The sequence below is a fragment of the Chiloscyllium punctatum genome, chromosome 6, assembly GCF_047496795.1.
Source record: "Chiloscyllium punctatum isolate Juve2018m chromosome 6, sChiPun1.3, whole genome shotgun sequence".
In the NCBI taxonomy this organism is placed as follows: domain Eukaryota; kingdom Metazoa; phylum Chordata; class Chondrichthyes; order Orectolobiformes; family Hemiscylliidae; genus Chiloscyllium; species Chiloscyllium punctatum.
Window position 1 is genome coordinate 75077615 of NC_092744.1, and position 13091 is coordinate 75090705.

General features: G+C 41.3%; 1 protein-coding gene across 1 annotated transcript in view; it reads right to left on the minus strand.

Moving 5' to 3' along the window:
* Positions 1 to 2880: 2880 nt before the first annotated feature.
* Positions 2881 to 13091, minus strand: part of LOC140479084 (nuclear body protein SP140-like protein) — a 53146-nt gene continuing 42935 nt past the window's right edge. The window contains exons 11-17 of the mRNA XM_072572942.1: positions 10666 to 10808; positions 9420 to 9491; positions 8103 to 8218; positions 6752 to 6878; positions 5947 to 6021; positions 4859 to 5002; positions 2881 to 3100 (exon numbers count right to left, since the gene is read on the minus strand). Coding sequence (XP_072429043.1) covers positions 2999 to 3100; positions 4859 to 5002; positions 5947 to 6021; positions 6752 to 6878; positions 8103 to 8218; positions 9420 to 9491; positions 10666 to 10808 — 779 coding nt within the window. The 3' untranslated portion in view covers positions 2881 to 2998. The remainder of the gene's footprint in view (positions 3101 to 4858; positions 5003 to 5946; positions 6022 to 6751; positions 6879 to 8102; positions 8219 to 9419; positions 9492 to 10665; positions 10809 to 13091) is intronic.

Below are 13091 nucleotides of genomic sequence, written 5' to 3' on the forward strand. Positions count from 1 at the left end.
TGAAGCCACTGTTTAAAAAGGGAGGTAGACAAAAGATGGACGTTTATAGACCGGTACAGCTTCACTTCTGTAGTGGGGAAGATGCTTGAATCTATTATAAAGAAAGAAACAGCGAGGCATCTTGATAGAAATTGTCCTGTTGGGCCGATACCGCACGGGTTCATGAAGGGCAGGTCATGCTTAACTAATCTTTTGGAATTCAATGAAGACATTATGAGCAAGTTGGACAACGGAGACCCAGTGGATGTGGTGTACCTAGATTTCCAAATGGCCTTCGACAAAGTGCCACACTAGAGACTGCTGCATAAAATTAAGATTCATGGCTTTAGGAGTAAAGTATTAGCATGGATAGAAGATTGGTTGACTAACAGGAAGCAAATAGTGAGGATAAATGAGTGCTATTCTGGTTTGCAAAAAATAACTAGTGGTTTACCTCAGGGATCGGTGTTGGGACCGCAATTATTCACAATTTGTCTAGATGATTTGGAATTGGGGACCATGTATACATTGTAAGTTTACAGATGACAGATGAGTGGCAGAGCAAAGTGTGCAGAGGACTGTGAAACTTTAAATGAGTGGGCAAAGGTCTGGCAGATGGAATACAATGTTAATAAATGTGAAGTCATCCATTTTGGTAGAAATAACAGTAAAAAGGATCATTACTTGAATGGTAAAAAGTTGCAGCATGCTGCTGTGCAGAGGGACCTGGGTGTCCTTGTGCATGAATCACAGAAGGTTGGTCTGCAGGTACAACATGTAATTAGGAAGGCAAATGGAATTTTGTCCTTCATTGTTCAGTTTAAAAGCAGGGAGGTTATGTTGCAGCTGTACAAGGTGCTGGTGAGGCCACACCAGGAGTACTGCAAACAATCTTGGTCTCCTTACTTGAGAAAGATGTACAGACACTAGAGGGAGTACAGAGAAGGTTCACTAAGTTGATTCTAGAATTGAGGGGGATTGGTTTATGAGGAGAGACTGAGTAGACTGGGATTATATTTATTGGAATTTAGAAGAATGGGGGGGGAATCTTATAGAAATAAATAAAGTTATGAAGGGAATAGATCAGATAGAAGTAGAGAGGATGCTTCCTCTGGCAGGTGAAACTTGGCAAAAGTGAGTACTGCAGCTGCTGGAAATCAGAGTCGAGGGTGTGGTGCTGGAAAAGCACAGCAGGTCAGGCAGCATTCGAGGAGCAGGGGAATCGACGTTTCGGGCAAAAGCCATTCATCAGGTGAAACTAGGACAAGAGAGTAAAGCCTCAAGATTAGAGGGAGCAGATTTAGGATTGAATTGAGAAGGGACTTCTTCACCCAGAGGTTTGTAAATCTATGGAATTCCCTGCCCAGTGAAGCAGTTGTCACTACTTCAGTAAACATTTTTAAAGCTAAGATAGATTTGTTTTGAACAATAAAGGAATTAAGGGATATGGTGAGAGGGTGGGTTGGTGGAGCTAAGTGCTCAAAAAGGTCAGCCATGATCTTATTGAATGGCGGAGCAGGTTCGAAGGGCCAGATGGCCTACTCCTGCTCCTAATTCTTACGTTTGCATGTATATGAACACTGCACACACATGCACGCACGCACACCACATATATACATGCACATTCACACACAGTGGGTGAAACCTTTTGGGGTTTAAACAACATGGGCTATGGTGAGCTTTGTGATGGAATCAGATGAGACATCCAGCAAGGCATGTCTTGATGTTGGAAACATGTCACTGCCTCTTTTATTTTCTAATCAACCTGTTCAGAGTTGCTATCACACATCTCTGGAGCAGATGAGACTTTAACCTGCATGTTCTGGTCCTGAGGTAGTGACTGTTGCACTGTGCCACAAAAGCCCTCACTCCTTTTTTTAATGCTTTTGCCAAATGATAAGATAAGGTTCTCGACAAGGCAGCAGCAAGTGCCAATTAATGGGGGGATTCATTGCTTGTAAATTGCCTTTTTGAGGACTTGCCTTGCCTCATTAAGGTCACTGCTTCATCATCTGTCATGTTGGTTTAAGAACAGTCGGCATTGAATGTTATGATGAGTTGAATGATTGATGGGGGTTTGGGATGGGAAGCACTTTGGAGTTCTGCATATATTCCCCTTTTGATGTAATGTGCTGGTCAGTCAGCCAGCGCATCACCTTCACCAAGTTGCTGAGGCTGAAGTTGGATTAATGTTTGAGACATGGCCCTCATTACCTGGGAGCAGCATATCTCACTGTATGGACGAATGCACACAGAAGTTAGCTACATGATATGTCTGTGAGTAACACTGACTTAGTGAGGGTGTTTAGTCGGGATGTAGCTACAGACCTGCTCACTGGCCTGATGAGTAAACAGAGATTAGGGTGAGAGAATTAGGGAACGTATATGCAAATGAGCATCAGCCATGCTGGCTATGTGCTGTCAGCAACATGGCTTCAGAACTGCTGTGTCAAACTATTGCTGAGGAGGGGCAATGCCAGATTGGCAACACTTGTCAGGGTACACATTGGCTTTTTAAAGATGGCACAGGCATGCCACTCTTTCAGCAGATATATGCTGAATAGCAAGTTCTTCTGGGAGTCATGCATGATAAGATGGGAATAGAATCAGACATGAGGAATACCATAGGGGAAGTCTGGTAGCTCATGAGGTGAGTTTGGTAAGATATGGTAAAATAACTTGCTAGTCCCCATGGTGGGTATTCCTCCAATCAACTCAATGCAACCTCTGCACGTAAGATTCAACCCAATACCTGAATTCTGCACGCTATATACTGATACAAGCATGTACAGGTATATAGAATGCACAAATACCTACAAGCATACATGTTCCTATAAACAAAATGCATGCAACTGGCAATGTTGTATTCAGTCATCAATTTTCTATTTTATTATAAAAGATACAGAAAATATACATATATCTATATTTAAATGTTGAGTTCAAAAAATACAGTTAAAAATCTGGTAAGATTCTGCTACATTAACACATTGTAGTTCTTCATTTAGTTACATTTATCCACTTATGGGATATTAAGATCATTGTTGCCAATATCAAATGTCTCCACCATGACCTCTTCAAATTCATCACTAAATTTTCTTCCAATGACTTCAAGTTCATTTCCCTAGTAACAAGAAGAGAAGCCATCAGTAAATTGCCCAGGAACTCTAACCTACTTTGGTTATAAAAACATAATATAGCTCACTCTCTTCTCATTCCAACAAAAGCTCAACCATCTCTCACTTTCTCCTTTCCCCAGCACATTTCTCTCTCTTTCTCTCTCCCTCCCCTACCATTCAGCCCCTCTCTCAATCTCTTCTCCTCTCCAGTCCTTTCTCTCTATCACAACCTCCTCCCGCAGACGCTCTCTAAATCCTTTCCTTTACCCTCTCCCTCGCATTCTCCTGCCCATACCCTCTCTCATATCCTCCTCTCAGCCCCTCTTTTACCCTCTTATCCTCCAACCTCTCTCTCACATATTTCTGCCCAGCCTGTCTCTCTCTCACCTTCTTTCACAACTTCCAGCCCCACCGCTACCCTCCAAGCTCTGCCTTCCCTCCCTCACACTTTCCTGTCTGCACCTCTCTCTCTTCCTTCCTAGATCCTCACTCAGATCCTTCCCCAGCCTTTCCCTCACACTTTTCCCCCAACCCCTCTCACCTTCTTCCTCCCTTCAGTCCATTGCTCGCATTCTCACTTCCCTAAACCGTCCCTCTATTGCCTAGTCCTTCTTATTCGCCCAATACTTTTTTGGTCATCCTCTATGCTTCTTTAGCTCCCTATCCTCTTGTATATCCTAGTCTATCTGTCTATCTCTCAATTTCTCAATCCCAAATCAAGAGTGGGAGCCCTTTCACTAGCTTGTTGTTCAAATTCTCAAATCCACTTACCCCGGACATCCCCTAGCTTATAAAAGGAAATGGATGCTGTGAATTTGAAATCTATTGCAATGGCTTGCATTCATGCAGAGGCCTGGCATGTGGGGTGAGGGCTACGACATGAGAGCTCAAGTCCTAAATTTATTGAACTCAGGAGGCTGCAGAGTTCCCAAGTGGAAAATCAAGTGCTCTCCTTCCAGCTTATGCTGAGCTTTACAGGAGCACTGGAGCAAACCTGTGACGGAGATATTGGCCAGGAAACATACACCTGGCCTTGTTATCTCACAGTCTGCTTTTACACACAACCCATTGTTAGCCAATAATAGTCTCTTTTAACAGCTATACCCTCTTTGCCAGATTGTTATCCACTCCGTTGTCTGTCCAACTGTTCTTCTCTTTCTTTGGGCTCTATCCCCACCTATCATTTACTCCTTACCCCCTCCCCCTTCCTATCTTCTGCACAAAAAAACGCTATTTCCCTAGCTACAATCAGTCCTGAGGAAGGGTCACCAGACCCAAAATGTTAACTTTGATTTCTTTCCACAGATGTTGCAAGACCTGCTGAGCTTTTCCAGCAATTTCTGTGTTGGTTTCTGATTTACAGCATCCGTAGTTCTTTCAGTTTTTATCTTCTCTTCCACATCTACTCCATGAGGATCCTTTGGGTTTTTACATGTTTCAACTGAGTCGCCTCTTACCTTTCTCAACTCCAGTGGATACGAGCCTTGTCTGTCCAACCTTTGAAAAGACAACCTGCCCACTCCAGGTATTAGTCTAGGGGACACTCTGTGAACTGCCTCTATATCCTCCCCTAAATACGGTGACCATAAAATGAATGAAAGAGGAAAAAAAAGGAAGTGAAGGAGATACTGTCCCAACATTTCCGCTGGGGATCTTTAATGACACAAGCGTGCCAGCAGCAATTAATGTGCAACCTTCTTTAGGGGTCATCACCACAACCGAGAGAGTCTGTGCTGTTGAAGCCATACCGCTTTGTTTATTACCTGGTTGAATCTGGCACAGTTATGGAAGATTAGCCTGATGTCATCGATAAAACCACCCACTGTGGGGTATCTGTTAGTGGCCAGCTTCATCTTCACCTTGCAGAACCACATGGGGCTTTCAATTATATCACCGTAATTTGGAACCTGTGAAAATGCAGACTGGCAATAAGCAGGGACGTACAGGGAAATCCCAATTCAGTTTATGTAAAAATAAAAGCACAGATTGTTACTGCATAAGGACACGCCAATAATCAAACATGAATAGAACACCACATGAAGTCTGCTAGAGTAGGGAGAGAAAGAATGATTGTATGTGGGCTCTCTAAGCATATCTGAGAAGTCACAGATTTTAACATCAATATGGAGTAAGAGTTTTGCTCACTGCAATAATGGGCACACGGTGGCATAGTGGTTAGCACTGCTGCCTCACAGTGCTAGAGACCCGGGTTCAACTCCCGCCTCAGGCAACCGTCTGTGTGGGTTTGCTCCAGTTTCCTCTCACAGTCCAAAAAAAATGTAGTGTTAGATGAAGGGGTAAATGTAGGGGAATGGGTCTGGGTGGGTTGCTCTTCGGAGGGTCAGTGTGCACCAGTTTCCACACTGTAAGTAATCTGTAAATACTGCACCCAATGGCTGGCTGGTGATGGTTGAGAGATAAATGCTTAGTCAAGATAAATACCTCTGAATGTATGGAACGGTACAAAGAATCACATATTGGGAATGGGAAGTCTAGTAACCATTTGGTTGTTTTTGCCAAGGCAGGTTCAGGCAACGTCAGCCCATGAGACAGCTAACTAAAGTTCCTCATAAATATACATGGTTTAATACATGGTTAGCAACTATGAGTGAGTTCTATTTCACCCACATGACAGTGGGTTTGCAGAGTCGGTGTAGTACACAATTAATGCATGCACCAGTTCTAGCACAGTATGTTAAGAGAGCTAACAACCACTTGGCTCATCTTTTTACTAACAATATTTAGCATGCATGCTGGGTCAGAGAGACACAGATTGAGCATTTCTGCTTGTTGCAACTGGCATTTACGTAACCAACTGTGAATGGAGTGGTGACTCACGACAAATACTTACAATGTCACAGGGGTTTTTTTCAAACTCTAGGGCGTCTGGTTCGCAACACAGTCGGAGTAAAATATATTCACATTTCTGTAATTTAAAACTCTCAATTAAAAACAAGCAATTAATGTTTTCTTTAATATGTAATTGAGTTATCTAGATTATCTAAACACCATCCTGAATTGTGACAACATCAGTGGCTATTTGGTCAAAGGGAAAATCCATATGCATCGCGTGCACATGCCCAATATTCAGTCAGAATTTCAACTGGGCGATCAGGAAGACAAACCCAGGGTGACTATTCTCCTCCCAAACTTGACAGTGTTGAGGTTAAATGGGTAAGGCAGCTGAGATCAGCTCAATCAAACCACCATATTTTATCCAGCTCAGTATATTAGTTGGAACATTAACTATGATTAAACTATTCCTCCTCTTTGAGGTCTTAAAAACCAAACTCAAAAAGCTGGCACTTATAGAAATATCCAACAGCAAAACAGGATGGTTTAATGCATACATTAAATTGCACATTGGTTCTTCCAACCCGTTAGATATTGGAACTGGGTGAGAATCAGATCCAAGCATAACAAAACATCAAAAGGAGCTATCGGTGTTTGGGAATGGAATGTGTTAAACAAAGAACTCGCTTTCCCTCTATTGTCCTGAGCTTCATACCTCACTGAATGAAGAAAGGACATTCACAACACTGGGTTCACTGCTCACACAGTATGAAAAATAGGTCCTCACATTATTGCATCATTAGCTCCTTAGCAGAGTGTAAATTGTCTAGATGGAATTAGACATCGTTATCACAAAGACTTACCAGACTGTATTCTGGAGTCATATTTGATCGATATACATCGAATTCACTGCTGGAGACCCTTGCCCTGATCTTATTTGCTGATAGTCTGTCCATTTTGCAGAAGGTGCAGATGAAACTCTCACTGTAACTAATTAACAACATTGACATTCTTAATTGAAATCTTTCAGTAAGGTACAGTTCAGTAGGAAAAACATCATGCGAAGACGCGATCCTTCATTTGCTCAAACTTCATTACACCCCAAAATACAAAACTAGACTTCCCTCTACATTACACTGATGTACCCAGCAAAATACATTGCTTTTGTACATCAGCTCACTTATCACTTGAGTACCTGAAATCTCCCATTGAAGTTGTTACAAATTTCATGTCTCCAGTAGATATTCTTGCAATATCTCTGCCTCTTAAGATATGCAGAATATTTGCACTACTCAATATTTAGTTAAATACTTGAATTTTGATCACTTACTCAAATTTGCCTTAAGATTTGGATTACCCCATGCTGTCAATCAGAGCTAACAAATTGTTTCAGAAATTTCCTTCTCCATTTGGTGTGGGAGTTACATCCTGTTTAACTAGGACTGCTGCTGGCACATCTGAAGCAGAACTACTCCAATGTGACAGATATGAACTTCTCCAAAATATACAAATAAGTTCCTTTCCATTGTCTCAGACTAATAGGTTACCAATATCTATATACACACTGCTATCCTGGTGAGTAGTTCTGATCAATAAGTTGAATACATGTATGTTCCTAGATGTTAGCGCCTGTAGGATTAGTAGGAAAATTGACATTTCATGATGGACTTTAAACTTGCATTGTGATTAATGGAACCATTGTACAATTGATTTATTGAACAAACCATGCCACATTAATTCAAAATGAGTTACCGCAGTTAATTTTGTTTTCAGGTTTCAAAATGGTAACCACCCACACTGACACTGGTGGTTCATATTTCCTCCTTGATGTGTGGGTCAACCATTCTTTGGAATGATCGTTGGAGGCATCAAATGTCACATGTATGCCAACATCTACTTACATGACCTTGCCAGTTTTGTTTTTAAGGTGAGATTTTCCCATCTGCTCAGAAGAGCAAGTTGGTATTGAATATGTTGGAATGCAAATAGCTCTGCAGCAGTTAAGTAATATCTTATCCGCAACTGGGTTTGGTCTCCACTGCCTTTGCTCAGACACATCATACTCACACAAAAGATTTCTTTCCCTATGTTTGCATGAAAGACATATTCTTGTGTTGCAATATTCTAAAATTCTATTAGTGGACTACTTCTAACACTTCAGTCCCCTAACTCTCCTAATATGGCACGATGATGTATTGAATACAACATACAAACCTTAAATTTGGATTGAGCAAGGGGACATGGCAGAGGTAGTGAAAAGCTCTGGGACATTCATCACAGCAGATTAAATCCCCTCCATCATTACATGCTGAACATTCATCATCGTTCTCCTATTAATTTAAAACAGCAAGTTATACATATGGCTGAGTGATACTGAAATCTTTGTTGTAAACAAGAGGTAAGCTTGGGAATGTAGACTTTGTTTAAATGTGGCCTTTACCAGTGAGGTAACTTGTCCTTTTGCCTGTCTATCACTTCATTCAGAGTTGATAGGCAGCATGTAGGTGAGTTCCTCATCCTCTCGAGTGCCTTGACACTGCCTGTCCAGGTTGACAGAAGCCGTTAGACAATCAGAGGCTGAGTCTAAAGACTGCTTGTTGACACCCATGCTGGAAGGAATCCAGTGGTGAAAGTAAGTCTTTATGTTCTTGTCCTGAGATAGATGCCACAGGCAGAGGGGTACGGGAGAGATTGGAGGAAAGGGCCAAGTTTTCAGTGGCCCGTACCCACTGTCCAGGCTTCCAAAAGACCTGACCATCATATCCCACCCCTGACAAGTGGGGAAAGTCACCCACAGGCCTATCAGCCCAGCATTATTGTGGGGGTGCCAGGAAGAGGTGAATTAGGTAGATTTTGTACCTCGGATGGTGTCTGGAATGGTGACGTTGTACACCTTTCATTGTACTCCTGTATCCTTGTTCTTCAGTACACATAACAATAAAACCTAATTTGAGTTCTACTCCATCGCAAACTCGTTCAATCCTTACAGCCTCTCTCATCAGCTTCAGGGAAGAGAAAGTTCCAGCCATCATAAAACCTCAAGGCAAACACAGGAACATCTCTGCTCCAAGTCTCCTTTTCTCTATTACTATCACCAATATTCCAGCTGTGTGCATCTCTCTTAAATGCTCATCTGCTTTCTCTTGTGAATCTTTAGATATACCAATCTCTCTTTCTCACTTAGTAACTCTCTATCTCTGTCTAATTATCATTATTTGACTGCCTCTTGATCTGTGTGTGCACAATTGTCTCTTTTTTCTCTTCTCTTGTATTTCTGTAATTGTATCATAAATCAGAATTGTGTTGGGATCCAGCTGCTCTGAAATAACGATGGTCTCTGGAATTTCAAAGAATGAGAAATTTAGAAGTGTAAAACTCTAAGATGGCTGAACAGATTGGATGTTGAGAGATGCTTTCACCTGGTTTCAGGTTGAGAATGATATATGTATTCACTCAAAGGATTGTGAATCTTTTAATTCTCCTCTTTCACTCAAACCACCACTACCACACCAAGAACAAAGTTTTATTTACCTGAGATTCAAAATCGGGAGATGTGCACTTATCACAAATACAGTCAAGCTTGTGAAGTTTCAGGTAGCCTTTCTGGAAAAATAGAATTTATAGAAAGCATCAGAGGAAAAAAAATTAAATCATATGGATACAAACTTGTAGACGTATTCCAAGGTGTGACAAGATGTCAGAGCGCACAAGACTCTGGAACAGAGGAAGAAATGAGACAGGGGACAGACAGATACTGACAGTGGAATGAAATGAATTGAATTGAATTGAACATAATGTAGATTCTGTGAAGGGCAAGGAAATAGGACAAAGTGAGTGAGAGTGACTGAAACTGAAAGTGGGGCAATGTGGATATGATCAGAAGTTGATGTGTGTTGATGATATAGCTGGTGACATGTACGCTGTTACAAAAGGAAATGAAAGGGAGCTCATGTTAGTAATGCAGTGTGCAAGTTAGGGGATGCATAGTCAGTTTACTCAAATAACAGAAGAACAATAAATGAATAGGCAATTTTCAATTAACTATCCACAACTGCATGTTCAGAAACTTTCCATTTGATTTTTTTTATGGTTAATTTTTAGCAATTATTTTTGTTGATCTTCATCTAATGTGTAAGACACTTGGGTGGGAATATGGCTGGGCCTACTTCTGTGATGCTGGTTTCAGTTAGGGTTCAGACATTTGGTAAGATTAAAAGATAAAGGTAGAAACCTGACGGATGGTTCTGGAACATTGTGGATGGGAGATGTCATCAGCAGAAGGGATCACAGCGAAATACTGTGGAGAATTTATTTACTCTACATCTTACATTGACAGCTGTTTCAGAATCTAGAACAGGATGAGCAGCAATCACTATATCTCTAAGACAAAGTGATCCAGAAGGCTTCTTTAATAGGCATGATACCTCATTAAACAGATGCAGGGATTGTAGGTCATAGGCTTGTTTTATGTGGCCAGCTGGAATGCCTGAATTATGGACATATTTAATAGTGCCCCAAACTCACATGTGGATTGAGTAAGGGTGACTTGTGTAAATTTGTCAGTGTGATTTCCCTTTCACACCCTATCAGACTAATTTTTATACACAAAGCGCTTTCGTAGACTGCCATCTGGTAGCACCTTGTGGAGTCTTATGAGTGGAGTTCACTGCTGATAACCTGTTATGATAAAATGAGAGCACTGGAAATGTTGCCTTCGGATAAAGATGCAGGTTTAAAGCATCCCATGAGCAGCATCTCACCAGACAGTGGAACAGACCTGAATCAGTTGGCCCAGAGTCTTTGATTTACAGTGGATGTTTCTCTTCCAATATCGAAGATGTTGGCTGATGTCACTCATACTTTCAAACTCTGATGGAGTCAGCCATTTATTGTTCGTTCGAATGCATTTCCCACTTACTCCTTAAAGTAAAGAAATGGAAAGAATGAGATAGATATATTCAGTAGAACTGGAGGGAAAACACGACTAGCTGAGGCAAATGACATTCATTTCGTGCCAAGGAGAAGGGTACATCTTGACCATTAGAAAATGAAAAACAAGAGCCCACACTCAAGAGATCACATGGGTAAGCCAGCAGAGGTGTGCTAGGAATGAGAAGGATTGAAAAGAATCAGGCAGACCAAGACTGTAACAAATTAATCAAGATAGAGGAAGGGTAATCTCCATTGGTAGCTAAAACATAAGCACCTTACAAAAAGGTACAGAAGGGAACAAAAACTCTCCAGCTTGATTATAACTAAACTCAAGTCAACCATACCATTCTAGCCTTTCCACATATCCCTTAGTTTCCAAACATCTATCAGATTTCTAAGGGCATATATGCATTGATTAAACATAGACAGCCCTCAGTGCACAGCTGAAGATCTGTGTGCAATTCTGGTCAGCATAATATAGGAAGGATGTGGTTGCGCTAGACAGGGTGCAGAGGAGACTTACAAAGATACTGGGACAATAAAAAGAGACTAAATAGACTGTGACTGCTTTCCTTAGAGCAGAGAAGGCTGAGGGGGGACCTGACTGAGATGTATAAAATTATGAGGTGCAAACACTGGATTTACAGGAAGAACTGTTTCATTTAGTAGAGGGATCAATAACCAGGGGGTGTAGATCTAAGGTAAAAAAAGAGAGGTACTTTCATCCAGAGAGTGTTGGTTATTTGGAACTCACTGTCTGAAAGGGTGGTATAAGCCATAACCATCACAACATTTAACAAGTATTTAGATGATTGCTTGAAGTGCCATCACATACAAGGCTATGGGCCAATCCTAGAAAATGGGACTATGGTAAGTAGGTTCTTGATTACTGGTACGTACCATGGGCTGGTTGATCTCTTTTTGGGCTGTCAGACTCTCTCACTCTGCAGCCAAGCTTACTATTTAAAATGGAAATAAGGAGGAACTTGTTTTCTCAGAAGAACATTAGATTTTGGAATGTTCTTCTGCAGAAAGCTGTGGATGTTGGTTTACTGAACATATTCAAGTTGGGTTTTATAGAAATTTCACTGTCAAGAATTGTGGGAGATAGGAAAGCAAGTGGTGTTCGGGCCAGAATCTGCTCAAATTATGTAGCAACTTCAATGACCTACCAAGGCACTGATTTCTTAATAATATGATCAATACATTGCTACTCCAACAAGGACCGAGTCAGAGTAAGTTGGTATTAGGGCAAGCATTGTTACAACCTGTCACAGTCAGGAAAGAGAATACTGAAGAAGATAATCGATTTGGTAAATAAAGTCCAATTACTGCAAAATTTACAAAGTTTGCCAGATTACATGGAAGAAAAAATTGACAATTAGATCTATAGCTTAGCAATGGAAAATATTTAAACAAGATACAGAACTGGCTCAAAGGTAGAAGACAGAGGGTGGTGGTGGAGGGTTGTTTTTCAGACTGGAGGTCTATGATCAGTGGAGTGCCACAAGGATCGGTGCTGGGTCCACTACTTTTCGTCATTTATATAAATGATTTGGATGTGAGGATAAGAGGTATAGTTAGTAAGTTTGCAGATGACACCAAAATTGGAGTAGTGGATAGCGATTAAGGTTACCTCAGATTACAAAGGGTTCTTAATCAAATGGGCCAATGGGCTGTGAAGTGGCAGATGGAGTTTAATTCAAATAAATGCGAGGTGCTGCATTTTGGGAAAGAAAATCTTAGGAGTACTTATACACTTAATGGTAAGGTCCTAGGGAATGTTGCTGAACAAAGAGACCTTGGAGTGCAGGTTCATAGCTCCTTGAAAGTGGAGTCGCAGGTAGATATGATAGTGAAGAAGGCGTTTGGTATGCTTTCCTTTATTGGTCAGAGTATTGAGTACAGGAGTTGGGAGGTTATGTTGCGGCTGTACAGGACATTGGTTAGGCCACTGTTGGAATACTACGTGCAATTCTGGTCTCCTTCCTATCGGAAAGATGTTGTGAAACTTGAAAGGGTTCAGAAAAGATTTACAAGGATGTTGCAAGGGTTGGATATTTGAGCTATGGGCAGAGGTTGAATAGGCTAGGGCTGTTTTCCCTGGCACGTCAGATGCTGAGGGGTGACCTTAAAGAGGTTTATAAAATCATGAGGGGCATGGATAGGATAAATAGACAAGGTCTTTTCCCTGGAGGAGAAAGTGAGGACTGCAGATGCTGGAGATCAGAGCTAAAAATGTGTTGCTGGAAAAGCGCAGCAGGTCAGGCA